Source organism: Monocercomonoides exilis (genome assembly GCF_001643675.1).
Source record: "Monocercomonoides exilis strain PA203 chromosome Unknown scaffold44-821271, whole genome shotgun sequence".
Classification (NCBI taxonomy): Eukaryota; Preaxostyla; order Oxymonadida; family Polymastigidae; genus Monocercomonoides; species Monocercomonoides exilis.
The window spans coordinates 510,287-526,146 of NW_027150589.1; the positions used below are offsets into that span (position 1 = coordinate 510,287).

Below are 15,860 nucleotides of genomic sequence, written 5' to 3' on the forward strand. Positions count from 1 at the left end.
ACTTATTTTTTTTTCATCCATTGGCAGTATTGAGAATGGATTATTATCTTTGGTATAATTATCATTTTCTTTTCTGATCATCATCTGCAATATCTCTTTCATCCCAATGCAAAGCATTTCGCCAATTGAAAAAAGCAACGTTGAAAGGTAAAAATCCTTGCTTTGTAATAGCTGCATATGTTGATTCTCTTTATGCGAGTCCTTCCCTGTTTTAGTTTCAAAATTGATGACTTTCGCTTCATTGAAACTTCTTTCTTCAGTATTTAAGTTGAAAGAATCAATCATTCTCAGAACATCCTCCATTAGCAATAACGATGGAGGAGGTAAGTTCTTTCCTAAATAAAATAGCGCTTTAAGTTTCTGCACTTCTTTCATTCTTACACGAAATTTCTGCTTTTCTTTGAAATCAATCGAATTTTTTTTTATGCAATTCGAACAATCTTTATCTTCGTTTGCAAATGACTCGCAACAACTTTCAAAATATGCTACAATTATCGATTTAAATAAAAGAATGTATTTCATGGTTAGAAAACCAAATTATAATTAATATTTCAAATAATAAAGCATCAATTGTGAATGATTTTTCAAAGTAATATGCTGTCTCAAACATTCGTTTTGATGTATATTTCTTTCACGAAATTGTTTGTTTTCAAAAGGAAAATCATAATTTTCCAATATCATGCAAGGATGTTAATAAATAAAATAAAGGTTTTAAAATTTAGACAAATAAGACTTCTATCAACAACAATAAAATGTTTCATAAGTGCACAAAATACGACCATGAACGAAACATGTAAAACATTCTGACGTTTGACATGCCAAATGAAATAACTGACTTACATCTAGTTCAATATTTTGGTGAGAAATGCAATTTTTTAAAAAAAAGAAAAAGAAAAAGAAAAAGAAAAAGAAAAGAAAGAAAGAAAAGAAAAGAAATGAAGAAAGAAATTCACTTTTTGTTGTTTATTTGAATTGAAAATGAATGGGGTACCGACATTGAAATCATTTTTGGAATTTTATGATCAACTGACTGTCAGTGAAGGTCGTGACATTGGATAAAATATGAAATAAATAATCATAGCTAATTATTTGTGTTATTTCGAGTTTTAGTCACGAATTAAAAATTAACACAGTTATTCAGATGTTATCAAGAAATACTTAAATCTCCAGGAAGTTTTTTTTTTAAACCGTTGAATAGAAATATTTTTTTGTAGAGATATGGTTGTGGCCATGATCGAAAATGTTTTTATTTGTGTAATTTTATTTCTAAAATTTGAAAATTTTCATTTTGGGTTTTGAAAGAAAGTTTGAGTTATCTTTGTTTGTTATATCCACAATTTCTTATAATTGTGTGATAATTTTTGAAATCATCACTTTTTTCGAAGCGTTGATTTTTCAAATGTCATATTTCTTTGGAGAGGAATTAATATTCGAAAGAAAAAAATCATGGAAAATTTATAAAAAATGCTGAGATTTTAATCATGTTGAAATTATTTTTGAAAGGAGGAACAACTTTAAAGTGTTCATTTGTCAGTATTCAAAGTGAATTCCCAAACCGAAATTTTTGTATGAAAAAATATGAATTTAAAAACAATCACCCAAATGTATTTTCAAAAACAGTATTATTAAACATTTCTCCAATAACGCCGTTTGTGTGTGTTTGATGAACAGAAAAATCTTTAATTGTGACATCTTCATGTTAAGAAATCAATTATTAATTACAGTCAGAACCGGATATAATCACATCGGTTTTTGCACGACTTTTTGTGACTATATCCGATTGTGATTTTACACGATGCTGAGTTACACAGAAAAAAATAAAAAATGATTAATTAATTAATTAATTTTGGGTCGATTTTTTCATTTTTGGAAATTCTTTTCAAAAACACTTTTTTCAATAAAAATGACAATTTTTCATGTTTTATTATGTTATTTTGACTTATTTGAGCACATTTTTGAAAACTCGAAAAATTGAGATTTTTGATCAAAAAACCGTTTTTCATTGAAAAAATCACCCATTATAATTTAAAATGTGATTATATATTTTCATCCCTGTGATTATATTCGATGGAAAATGAATGAAAAATGGGCCAAAAATGTCGATGCATGGAAAAATGTGACTATAAACGAATGTGATTGTATTCGATGTGATTATATCCGGTTTAGACTGTATTTGAATCAAAACTGCAAAATGATGAACATTGAGAAAAAATATTAAGAATTTAACAAAATCAAGAGTTTGTCGTTTCATAAAACTGAATCGTTGATCTCACTTTGTGGAATGTCAGCGTTTGATCGATTGAAGCTTTTTCTCACTCGTTACCTTTCTGTATTTGCTCTCATGTTTATTTCCCTTATTTCCTTTCGCTATATCTCCTTTTTTGAAGAAAATGCAATTTCTTTATAAAAAATGTCCCATCTTCTTCAGTCAAGCAGTGGGAATCAATGACAACGTTTGTCAGCCAACAGGCAATCTTAGCATCCATTGAGAGATTTTCTCTTCCTCCTGTGTATTTATCTGAAAGTAAAAGCTATAACATTTTCATCCTCACAAAGAACCACTCAGCGGGGATTCTTTTTCTAGCCAATACAGAATTGAATTTTTTTGATATTTTCTTTCACTTTTCCGGAAAACAATGAGGAGGAGAAAGCTGCTTGAGAAAACTAATTAATGTTAAGCAAAGAATCATTTGTGTTTGCATACAATGATGTGGATTATGAGTCTGAAGATGACATTGCAGAAGCAGAAGAGGAAGAATAAGATAAAAATGTTAACGACGAAGACGAAGTGGATGAAGAGGAAGAGAAAAAGGAAAAGGAGGAAGAAGAAGAAATGCATTTTTGAAGAAGATATTCCAAACAAAGAAGGACAAGTATTAAAATAATGAGAAAAGATTTTCGGAAACTTGTTTGTTTAGAAATTCTTTCGGATTTGTGTTATTATATTCAGCTCGAGAAAATAGCTTTGACATCCTTAATCTTCAAGAATAGCCCAGCTTTCGCTTTCATTATTAATACAACTTCCGCTTTTTTCATTGTCTGTTTTCTTGAGATACCCAATGTATCTTTTCATCCCTTGTCTGAAAAGAGATACATGATGAATTCCTCCTGATACAGCGTCTGACACAACGGAGCTTTGCGAATCGACCATTCTGAAACGGCCACTTCATTCTTCATTCAATTGACTAAATGATTATCTTCAAAAAACTGCTTTTCGTCATCGTATGCTATTGGTGGGCAAGGAACTTTCACTGTCGCAGTATCTACCAACAAAGCAACAGATGGAAAATCTCTGCATGGGCAAAAGGGAGGCCTTGGAGACTCTGAAAAGAGCTTCTCTTAAACGTGCACTAGATATGGTTCAATTTTATCAATGCAGTTTCACGCCATTGTGCTTGATATTTTCAAATTTTCAGCTATCTTTTAAATAGTGGTTCGACTTTATAGCCATCCAAGATAGATAATTATCTGATCGTGAACTGTTAGCATCTCTAGAGATCCCCTCTTTGGAACAGTGCTCATATCAGATTTGACAAGATTGCCAAGTTCTATCAAAAACAATTTTGGCAAACTGAATTGTTCATCAGTTTTGACATCAATTAATGATGAAAACAATTCACCAAACGATATTTCTTTTTCCTCTTCTTCCTTTAGTGATTGAACTTCACTTTTTTTAATGTGAAAAATCTGTATTTCCCTTCTTATTTGTAGTGTTTTGTAATTAGAAAGCTTTTTTCCTTTTCTGTTCCTATTTTCATTTAACATTTGGGGCAATATTTTTCATTTCAAACATTTTCTTTTAAAAATTATTCATTTTTTCATTGACTTTTTTATATCAAAAAACACAATAAAAATGGGTTTCTTTTTTGACATTCATTAAATGTGACAAAACTTTTCGTAATAGCATCTATGATGGAAACTTGCAGATAAGAAAAACCATTTTATTTTGATATTTGAGAAAGTGAAATAAAGTTATGAGTCAATCGATTTTATTATGCTTTGTACATAAATAGCTTGAAAGTCCGTATTTCCCCCCATATGGCTTTGATGTGTCGTTAAAAGACTATTACAATCTCTTTTTACCAAACGACCCATTCTATGAATTGTCCACAACGAATACAAATGAGAAGAGAGTGTACTATAATGGTAATTGCCTTCAACATGCAGAAAAGATGGGGTGGCTGAAAGAGGGAATGAATGTTCGGTATATTGTGGTGAGTGGGAATGATTCGAGCAATCTGTGTGGGATGAGTGTGCCAGCACCTTGCATGACCGTGGGGCATGCAGTGGGGTCGAGCATGGTGCAGCTGAGCTCAACAATCACGTTGCTAAGTGGGAGGCATGTGAGTGAAGGGGCGACAATCAATGTTGGAGAGAAAAAAATAAGCATTGTGGGGAAAGGGAAGACAGTGAGTGTGATTTGAAGGAATTTGCATTCTCCGACTTCATCAACACTGTTCAGCGTGATGAGAGGCCAGTTGGAGGCAATGTCTGTTGAAGTACAAATATCTTCGCTGATTGAAATTTTGATAAACTCCAGTTCTGAAGGAGATTGTTCAATATTTAAATACGTATTTGTTCTGGCTCTGCCAAAGCCTCCAACAAATGCAGTTTTGATGAGAAAACTCGATTTAGCTGTAGACCCTCAAATATCAAGTCTAGCCACTCAGATGGTGCTGCATTCCATGTCCACTCCTGGATGCGAATTTATATTAACAACATGCTTTATGCTTTTCAGTTTTCATCAAAAATGTGCATGTTAAATTGAGATTTTCTTTCTTTCTTTTTTTTTTCTTTTCTTTTTTTTTTTGTTAGAACTATGAAAAATATAAATACATTTTTGTTTGATTTTGTTTTCAAATCATGTAAACTTCCATATAAGCGTTCTAAGAGCGTTTGCAAACGTGTTGACATTCATTCGCATCTTTTCAAAAACAAAGCAAAACACAAGTTTCGTTTTATTTTTGATTTTTCTGTGAACACCTTGCAAAAGAAAGTGAAAAATAAGTAATGAAACAAACAAAATGAACAAAAAACTGAACTGAACATAAAATGGATCATGGAATGAAAAGATAAACAAACAACACAAATGAGAAATAAAGAGCATTCATTGTATGAAATCTTTCAAAAAAAATTACAAGACAGTTTTTCGTGAATTTTCAAAGATAATTCTATCTCATTATGCATTGCATCTTTCAAATTTCAGGTTGTTTTTACCTCTCCTCTTCCTCCTCCATCAACCGTTTCAAAAAGTTCCACACACGTATGTGTTTTCCACTTCTTCTACTATCTTCGCTTTTTTAAAAGATAACTTCCCCTCAATCTCTTTCATTGAACACATCAACTCCTATTGCCGATGCCACTTCTTGAGGTATATGACCATTCAGAATCTCCTTATCTTTTCTCGCAAGTTCAGAAAGTGCTAATCCTTTCCTCTACTTCTCTTCTCACCACAATTCATCCATTCCTCCTTTTCTCTTTTGACTTCACTCATTTCTTCAGCTCCTTTCAACTGTATCCCTTCTCTGAAACGAGCGGCTGGTTTCTCTTTCATCACAGACAAAGTATATCTCGATGTCGTTCCTTCAATCTCAATGTGTGTAAATTTGTCACTAACAAATACTCCTTTGAACCTTTCATTTTCCCACTGCGACATCTTTTCAGTATTATCTTTTTTTTCTTCCTCTTCACATTATTTTCCATCAAAACACGAATGTTAATAATGGATAATACATTATTCTCCAATTTTCCACTGCACACCGATTCTTTATTGTTGCTTCTGTCTTCTGTATCCATTTTATTCCTCAGCAGCGATGAGCATCCAATCATCTATTTGACAACTTATCTCCTTTACGAATTCATCTTGCATCTCTTGAAGCATATAATTAACCGCCAATTTCCTCTTTCTCCTCTTCTCCTTCGATTCTGCAGTCTTGTCTTGTCCATCTTTTCTTCTCATCCAGCTTCTTCATGACTTCGGCAAAACATCAATAACGCAGAATGCTCTCTTTCACTTAGCTTCGCTTCCTTCCTTTGAAAAACAACATAACATCCATCGATCACATTATCAACGGTTCGGTGAGGAATGTGAAAAAATAAAGAATATATTCAAATAATATAATAATTATTATCAACAATCAATTGAAATATGAAACACATTCACCTTTGAAAATCGTTGTTTTTTATATTGAACAAAATGCTTCAACAATAATTGTGTGTGTGTACGCAAGAATTTGTTCAGAATATTGAATCAGTTTAAAATCGAGAAATATTTCTTTAACCAGTGTAAATTTTCTCGAGCAAACAGTGACATAAACATTCTTTCTTCAACCATTTCATTGCTAATAATGTTTGTTCATCAGAAAGCTAAAAAATTGAATTTTTGAATTTTGCGATCACAACAAAAAAATTATGGGTATCTTGAAAAGAAATTAAATTTTAAATTTTTGTTGGAAAAATTACGACTTTTTCCATCAGCAGTTTGTTTTCATAAATAATTTGAATAAATGATATTTTAATTTTTTTTATCAATAACTCTTTTCCGAACTGGAACAAAATTGACCTGTACCAAACATTGATTAGATGAAAATGTCAACTTTAACAGACGAGTTGATTCCCATTGATCTGGAAGAAACCAAGAAAAAGGGCAAGTTCTTTTATCTCCGCTTGTTCTTTCTTTTTCTTTTAACTCATATTCGTTTCTTTCAGAATCATTGAGATTGATGGTTTTTCTTTTTTCTTTTTCATTTTCATTTTCTTCAAAAGTCGAATCATCGTCTATTTCTATTTCTTCTCTTTCTTCTAATAGCAATAATGAATGTTATCGGTTTTTCTCTTGATCTGAATGCTAAGAAAATCGTTCGCAGTATGTGTCGTCTGATTCTGTTGAGTCTTCGAAAAATGATAAATAATGGAAATGAAAAAGTGAAAAAAATGTTCTATTCATGCTAAAAAGAACAATATGTGTGCAAAAACAAAAATAAACCAATTCTTTGTATTGGCTTTGAATATTCAAAAGTTGAAAACTCATTTGCAAAATTAAGGTTTTTTCTTTGCCTTTCTAAAAATTGCTCGTTTGCTTTCTTTTTCTCTTCACATTTTTGATAAAATTGAGTGTGAAGTTCAAAAATAATTAACTCATTCGCCTCACAGTCTGATTTCGTAAAAGGATTCTGTAAAATGTGAAAATTGGTTAGACAAACTGAAACAATTAAAAAGTTTTCAACTGTTTTAATATCCATCGGACATTTTTAACTGAATACTGTAAATAATGTTTTTAATCGTCCAAAAAACCTTTCCACAATAACTCTGAACTTTGATAGAAATGGTGTTCCACGTGGTTTTGTAATTATTGCTCCCAGTTCCGCTTTTGCTCCCATATAGGCTGAGTCTGTTATGATTTTTGAACGTTGAAGAAGTTGAAAAAAGTTTGGAAAGTGATTTTTGAAAATTTCAGAGTCATGGATGCTTCCTGGGTAGAAATCGTGATTGTGCTAACTAATCCGTTCCTTGCAATGACTCCAATTTCAACTTGAACACAGTAAGAATGATGTTATTTACTTAAAATTTTCATTCCATCTGCCAATTTTCCACTTGGCCTGTTTATAGGCACAATTGTGCAATCCACAATTAAACCAACCTCCTGCAACATTTTTGTACTTTTTTTCGAAAAATCAAAAGTCAATTAACAAGTGTATCTTATATGTGTCCGACAGTGCTATGTAATAACTGAGTAACTGAGCTATGTGATTTATAAAATGGATGTCAGCAGTTCTGCCATTGACGTTGAGCCTTAATGAAGGAAGTTGAGTAAAATAAAAAGCTGTTTTTCAATATTTTGTGTTGCCTTTAGCTTACCACGATGATGATGTAATTCGTTATCAAGAAGAAGAAGCAACAAATCAAATTCTGTTCTTGTGAAACCTGTCAAGCGGAAAAATCCGTGAATGGAATCTTCACTTTTTTGACTAGCTTTTTCTATTAAGGAATTTTTTTTCTTTTCCGGAGTTATTGGCGTATGCGACGGAAGCGTTATTCTTTTTTCTGCACGATCAAGAACCTCCAAAAAATTCAATCGTTCCATGACAAATATATATTTTCAAAATTTCAATAGATCTCACACCATTTTTTGTTCATTCAACTTTATGATCGATCAACCAGTATTTGAAGTTTTAAAATTGATTGAGTCATTTTGAAAAATTATTTGTAATATCGAAATTTTATAAAACTTATTTCAATTCAGTTCAGCTTTTTCCAATTGAAAAAATTTATTTAAAATAGGTCTAATTTTTCAAACAAAATCAAGAAATAGCTTCAATTTGGCTGAAGATGGGGGAAACAGCGCAATGGATAGAAATTGCAGCACAAGTGCAATACAGCTTATGAAAGGGAGAATATATGCTTATTGTCAGCGCTTTTGCGAGTTTTATTCATCTGAAAGGATTTGAAGCCTTGTGCCTCGCAAACCGAGCTGGAAGAATGAGTCTTTTTTTGATTCCTATATTTTGATGAGATGATTGCACTGGGATGTTGGGCAGTGCTTTTGGTTGATATTGGCGTGTTTGGTCGTATTTTATGTTTTTACTCATCCCTGGCCCTTCTGAACAGAAGGAGCCTTTCCAAAAGGCGCACATGCAGCGGTGCAGAAAGAGCAGCTTTCTTCGTGTTTTTTGATGCGAACTCCTTCAGAAAAAAGGAAAAGAAAGAAAAGCATCTGCAGCGAGGCAGAAAATGCACAGCTGAGCATGTCAGGAAGCGTGTTTTTGTCGCTTTTCTTTTTTGTTCATATGTATTTTTGAAGCAGAAAAAACAAGCAAAAGAAAAAATACAAGCAATAATAAAGTTCTTTTTTTTTTTTCAACTTGGTGGATGGATGCCTTTGAGCAAGTCCCAGAAGAATCAGCGCACGATGACGCATCTGCTCCTCTCCCTCTCTCTCTCTTTCTCACTTCGTCCAGCAAATGGCTGGTGACACTTCAGAAAGGCCATGCTTCGGAAGGGGTGATTGCAAGAGCCAGAAAGCAAGCATCGCCACACGCTCTGGCATTCCCTCCTTCTGTGTGTGCATGTGTGTGCGTGCAACACCACGTTCATTCATCCTCAGTCTGGCCATCCGAAGTGGAAGGCACGCGCAGCAGCAGATGCCCTGCCCATCTGCCCCAGCTGGCTCTGCAGCTCCCGCACACGCCCCAGCACCGCTGCATTCTCCTCCCCCTCCTTCCCTCCTCTGCACGCCCCTGCCTGCAGCAGCCCCAGGATCTCCCGCTCCAGCTCCTCTGCCCGCGCCACATCTGCGTCTGCCCCGTCCAGCACCTTCACCATCCCTGCCATCCCCGCCTCTCCGCCTCCTCCCCGCCTCTCCCTGCCTCCGTCCCTCCCATGCTCCATGCGGCTTCCTCCCTCCCTCGCCACCGCCTCCCAAAGGCACCCCCTGCTGCCCGAAAGCGGCTGCCACGCCCCGCACTCCTCCGAATACACACACCGCAGCACCCTCCGCCAACCCTCCCCGCCACACACACCCTCGCACTCAGCCACAACCACTGGCACAACCCCTCCTCCTCCTTCCTTCCCTCCCACCCCCTTCTTCCTCTTTCTCACCACCTTCACATCCACAAGCCGATACCTCCCCTCCCTCTTCTCCCCTCCCTTCCCCAGCCCTTCCCTCCTCTCCCCCACACAGCACCTGCCCGCCCCAAACAGCCCCTGCCACTTCCCCCGAATCCGGCTCAGCACATCCGATGGCGGCTCAGAAGAAGGGGCAGATGCCAAGTCCTGCGCCTCTGCTTCCAGACCGAAGCACGGCCTCAGCGATGCCCGAAACACAAGCACTGCCGAGCCTTGTGCTGTCTCCTCCTTCTCCTTCTCCTCCTCCTCCTCCTTTTCCTCCGCATCCTCCTCTGCCAACCCTTTCCTTTCTCGCTCCACTGCCTTCGCTATCGCAGACCTCGCATCCACCGACCACACCCACACCTCCAGCGACGAGTCAACTCCAATCACCACACATCGCCTCCTTCTTCCTCCCTCTTCCTCCTCTTCCTCGTTTTCCTCCTCTTCCTCCGCTTCCATTGTCTGCACAGACACCCAGCACAGCCGGCCCATCACAAACGGAACACAAACACGGCACCCGCTCCACGTCGACACCACGTGCACCACGCTCCTCCCCTCCCCCAGCTCCCCCTCCAGCTCCCCTCCCCCATCTCCCCCTCCAGACCACTCGCCCAAGCACTCCGCCTCCCACCCTTCCCTCCCGCTCTCCGCCTCCCACCCTCCCGGCGTCACCACACACGCCACCTCCGAGTTCGCTGCCACATAGAATGGCGGCAGCACAGGAAGCACGCTCCCCTTCCTCCCCCAACTGCTAATCCCCCAACTGCCAATCCCCCAACTGCCAATCCTGCAACAGACACTTTTGCTCCCTTCTTTCCCCAAATCTGCCTCTGCCTCTGCCTCTGCCTCAGCCTCTGTTTCTTCTGGTGCTGATGGAGCATATGAAGAAGCCACCCCACACAGGCAGCTTGCCCATCCAGTGCCCCGCCACCCGCCATACCATTCCACCGGAACCCTCCAAAGACCCACCAGCGGAGCAGACACCACAGCACACGACAGCACACACACAACCACCCCAGGCCCTCCCTCCCCGCCGCTTTCCTTCCCCAACCCCTTCGCTCCCTCCACTCCTCCCCTCCCTGCCCCGCCACAGTGCAGTCCCAATCGCAGCCGCAGCCCGATTCCTGTGGCCGGGAAGCGCCCCTTCACCACATCCTCCCACATCCCATTTCCACGCCCCTCCCTGCTCTCCCGCCTCCCTTCCTCCATCCTCTCCTCGCTCTCCCCCTCTGCTCCCCCGCCCTTCTCCAGAAACCTGATCTGCGGATTCAGCCCCAGCACAGCCTTCGCCACATCCGCAAAGCTCCCACACTCTCTCCCCACCTCCACCACCACCTCCCCCACACACACCTTCTCTGCTTCTGCCCCCAGCAAACCCTCTCCACCCCTTCCTTTCCCTTCATTCACTTCTGCATTGTCTGTCATTCCCTTTGTTGCTGTTGATGATATCTCCGAGTTCTCTGAAGATGAAGATGGTTCATCTGGCTGAGAAGCTCCTCTGCTGCCCTGTCCCTTCTGTCCCAACCCATCTCCCACTTCTTGCATCCCACCTGCTGGATGTGCCTGCGCAGATTGAGGAGCACACTCTGCCGTTGTCTGTGCTGATCTGTCGCTGTTTGCTCCATCTGTTTTTGTTTTGTCCTTGTCAACCTTTACTCCTTGTCCATCCCCACATCCCTCGCTCCTCCCCTGCTGGCCTTGGTGCGCCAGCCATGCTCCTTTCCCATATCCCAGCATCACACTTCCACCAAATGATACTTCTCTTGCTCCCACTTTTCAACAAAAACTTTCATTCGTTTCAAACCTGGTTGTTAGCTATTCAAATGAGAACTTGTTGAAAATGATAGCAAGATGCCACTTTAAGGGTACCCGATTTTTTCGTTAAATCCATGAATAAATAGCTTAAAAAATGCAATGAAGATATATTTATTATATATTAGGTTTATAATAGCCAATTGATCAAAACTGAAAATGATTGAAAGTTTTTTATTCAAATCGAAAGTTTTACGAGAATTTTTTCAAACTTCATTAAAATACTTAAATTGAGTTATTATCAACCCTGACATCAAAAAATAGCCCTTAAAAACTAATTTTAGAACCTGAAAAAATGTCTTTTTATTGTTATTTAATAAATTTTACAAAAAAAAAATTTCAAAATTTCAATTTGGGTACAATTGTTTTTGATAAAGAAAACCCTAAAAAAGTTCGATGATTAATAAAACATATTGTCAACACCAAAGAGTGTTGATGAATGTTCACTCGAAAACATTAAGCCTTTTCATGAAGCTTATTTGAAATTTTTTAGGTACACTTAAAGTAACCTTTTGCCAAAATGATTTTGAAAAATCATCAATTTATTCCACATCAATCAATGAATAATGAGATTCTTTTCTTTCCATTTTTTTAACTCCTCCATTTCTCTTCGTTTTTATCTCTCAATACAGATATCGCATAAAATACCGGACATCGCACAAAATACCGGACAAGATCGATTTCACAATAACTGCAAGAGGAATAATTCTGTTAAATTTCCTCAAAATTCATCTCATTGATGCAAACTCATTTGATATTCAAAACTCTTAAAACAGCTTCATTTATGCTCAGAAATAAATAATTATTAAAATTTCGGAGAAACTGGATTTTGAATTTCCCCCGAAATTTTGATATTGTTTTTTTTCTGAGCACAAATGAAGCTGTCCTGAAAGTCTTGTATGTCACGTGAGTTTGTATTGATGAGATATATTAAGAGGAAAATTGTCTGAATTATTCCTCTTGCAGTTATTGTGAAATCGATCTTGTCCGGTATTTTGTGTGATGTACGGTATTTTATGCGATATCTGTACTTCAACCCTCCAATCTTTGCATTTTTGTGTTGGATGCAACGAAAAAATTCGTATTATTAACATTTTTTTATTTGCTGGAAATTTTGAAGAGTTGCATTGAAGTCTTCCAAAATATGCATGATTGAAGCATTAATGATTCAAAGATGACATTTCCTTTTAGCCCTGGGTGACGTGGTGACTTCTGACGTGACATTTTCTATTTTTGACGGACGTGACAGTTTTTTCCACGTCACAAAAAAAAAAAAAAAAAAAAAAAAAAAAAAAAAAAAAAAAAAAAAAAAAAAAAAAATTTTCAACATTATATTTAATATTTTTCTTGAAAAAACTGTATTTTTCAATTTTTGTGAGAAATTATTTTCTAATTCTTCTAATCAAAATAACCATAACACATTTTTGACTGACGTGATAGCGGCAATCGGAATTTTTACTCGTCACTGACGTCTCAAGGCGCTGACGTCAGGTGAAGTCAGATTATTTGAAAATGCAAAAGAACTTTCAAAACTTCAACATCGGATGAATGAAACTGGAATGTGATTCATAGCTTTTCAAAGTGACTTTTGCCCATTATAAATCAATTGTGAAAAGTTGAATCTCTATTTTCTCGTAAACGTATCACTTTAAAACTCAAAAGATGAAGCATCGAATCAATAATGACTTTATTCATATTATGTTCAATATGAAACTGAATTGGGAACAAGTTTTTCATTATTTTCAACATTTTTTTTGATTATTTCATTTTTCTATCTTATTCGATTTGAAGTGAGCAATTATCATTGAAAGAAAGTTTCACATCAAGCCATGTCTTTTTTATAACTATAGAATGAATCGTTTTCGACATCCAATTCTGCTTTTGATGAAAATCAACAAACAAAAAGGAATGAAACCATCCATTCTATTCCCAATTGAAATAGAAATATTGGCATAAGATATATATGTGGAAAATGCACAGACTGAGTTGGAAGAAATATGAACATTTTCCCCCAATGGAGTGGAATCCCTCGTGCAAAGTGTAGACAAGTTAAAATCCACATTATTTCTGCATGAGATGTTGATTTCTCATAATTGCTTGAACTGAAAAGTCTTGTAAAGGAATGCTTTGTGAATGATTATTTATTATATTTCAACTGTGATTGTGAATTAATTATCAGCGAATTAGATCAATATATTTTCTTTTCTGCATTCTGAGCATCGGCTGATTGAAATGGAACTGCATCTTCTTTATCCCGTTGTAATTATTACTGCTTAATCCGGTTTTCTTCACTGTTTCGTTTCATCCTTTTGTTTTTTGAAAAAAAAAATATTAAAGAAAACCGAGAAAAATCCAGAAAAAACTGAGGAAAAGAACGGAGATTATGAAAGCGATGAAGATGAATAATAGAATAAGGAACTCAGAATTTGTTCCTCTCCAATAAAAAAGTGTGAAAGAAGTTTGAGGAGGAGTGAAGAAGAAGAAGAAAGGTCAAGTCATAAACGCAAGACATTTCTATTTTTTATTTATGATTTTTTGTTGAAGTTTCTCTTCATTATAAATAATAATAATAATAAATAAATATAATTGCTTTATCAAAGCCATAAGCAATTGTTTTCTATTTGTGAAATGAGAAAAATAGAAAATAATAGAATATTCTCGTTGGAAAATTCAAACATTTCATTTCCTCAAAATATCACTAAAGAATAAAAAAAAACTCAACGATAAGTGCAGGAAATTCTTTGTGTTGTGAAAATCCAATATTTCAAGAAAAATTTTGGACATCTTCATTTCCTTTTCTTCTTTCTTTATAAAAATGATCATTTTTTTCCGGTTTCTTTTTCGCAGAATAAACAGTTCTTATGTTCTTTCAATCAACAAAAAACAGTGAAAATTCGAGAGTCATTATATCATTTTAAATGAGTTGATGAATCGTAAAAAAACAACATCAATCGCTCTGACTGATTGCAAATCTTCAGTTTTCGCTTCCCCCGTTGGAAGCTCCGTTTTTCATTATGCGAATACATCTTTTGCTCATTCTCCCGTTGTTTTCTGTTGCAGCTTTTAAACAGCTGAAGTATTTTCACTATGAGTCCAATATATCCTTTATTTCTCAATTTGCACACAGTAAAGAACTTTAAAATTTCATCAAGTTATCTCCTAATTATTAAAACTTCTATTCTTCCTTTTTCTTCCTTTTTTCTCTTCCATTGAACACATTTTATCGACTCTTCCTGTTTTCTGGCTGCTTCTCTCCCTGGATGTTTCCGATAAACGATAGTTTCTTTCAACTTTTCTACGTTATTGCACCATTTTGTCAATAACTTCAAGGCAGACTGACAGGCAAGATGAGTAAAGTTGTACATCACTTGATATCTGATAATTCCTTTGATTTCATGCAGATACAGTTTTTGTTCATTTTCCTTTCAAAAAAAAGAGATAAACAATCAATAATATCAAAAAGGAATTTGAAATACTCACATAGTTTCGTTATCAATGCAACTTGAACACAATGAAACCATTTCCACTTCTTTTTAAGCTTCCTTGCAATCTTCTTTGATCAATGAGGCTTTCAGAATGCAAGTCACGATGATAAATCGTAAATTTGTTGAACTGAAATCATCACAAAGCAAAACAAAGTATTCACAAAGATCAGCCAGTAGCCTTTTATCCTTTTCTTCTATCTTTTCATTTTCATTCATTATCATCTTTATTGTTCTTCTGTTCAACTTAAACTCCAAAATGAATCATTAAAAGTTTCATTGCTTCCGCTGTTCAATCTGCTTCAACTGCAAACATGTATCATCAATTGATATTATCTTTTCTTTTATATTTTTTCGATTTGATAGATAAATACGATTCTGAAAAATAAATCAATTACAAACGTGCTTTTAATAAGTCATACAAATCGCTTCTTCATTTTTCTTTTCCCGCACATTCACAGTACTTTCTTCAAATTCATTTTTAATGTCTGAATTTCGAATTAAGTGACAATCCAATTCTTCAAGAATTCATATATTTCAACAATTGCACACCTGCATTTTTTTCAGATTCAAGCTTCTCCTGCACCACTTAATGATATGACACTTTGAAGCTATGCCACTTTTTAATTTTAATTTCGATGAATACAAGATGGGAAATAAAATATTCGCACATAGCAAACACTTACTATAACTATCAAAATATCTTCATTGACACAGATCATCAATTATTTGGGGTTAAAAACAATGCATTGATTGGAAAAATATTGTTTTGAAATCGATATGTCTTTTATAATGGTATTCATGATTTTTATTTCTGTTTTCATAGTTGAAAATATTTTATTTAAAATAAATACATAATGTATTCAATAAAATATTTCTTTTCATGTTTTTTTTTTTTTTTTTTTTTTTTTTTTTTTTTTTTTTTTTTTTTTTTTTTTTTTTTTTTGAAGTGGAAAATTG

The 15,860-nt window shown here is 35.7% G+C and overlaps 2 protein-coding genes across 2 annotated transcripts; both read right to left on the minus strand.

Moving 5' to 3' along the window:
• Positions 1 to 5,422: 5,422 nt before the first annotated feature.
• On the minus strand, positions 5,423 to 5,656 carry MONOS_5712 (uncharacterized protein; the record flags this gene model as incomplete). The annotated part of the gene is made up of 1 exon (XM_067875885.1): positions 5,423 to 5,656. One exon carries the CDS (start codon positions 5,654 to 5,656, stop codon positions 5,423 to 5,425), a length of 234 nt encoding a protein of 77 aa, XP_067721954.1.
• A 3,443-nt stretch (positions 5,657 to 9,099) lies between these two features.
• Positions 9,100 to 11,343, minus strand: MONOS_16212 (uncharacterized protein; the record flags this gene model as incomplete). Its single annotated transcript, XM_067869125.1, has 1 exon — positions 9,100 to 11,343. The coding sequence occupies one exon, from the start codon at positions 11,341 to 11,343 to the stop codon at positions 9,100 to 9,102; it is 2,244 nt and encodes a 747-aa protein (XP_067721955.1).
• Between the last annotated feature and the right edge of the window lie 4,517 nt (positions 11,344 to 15,860).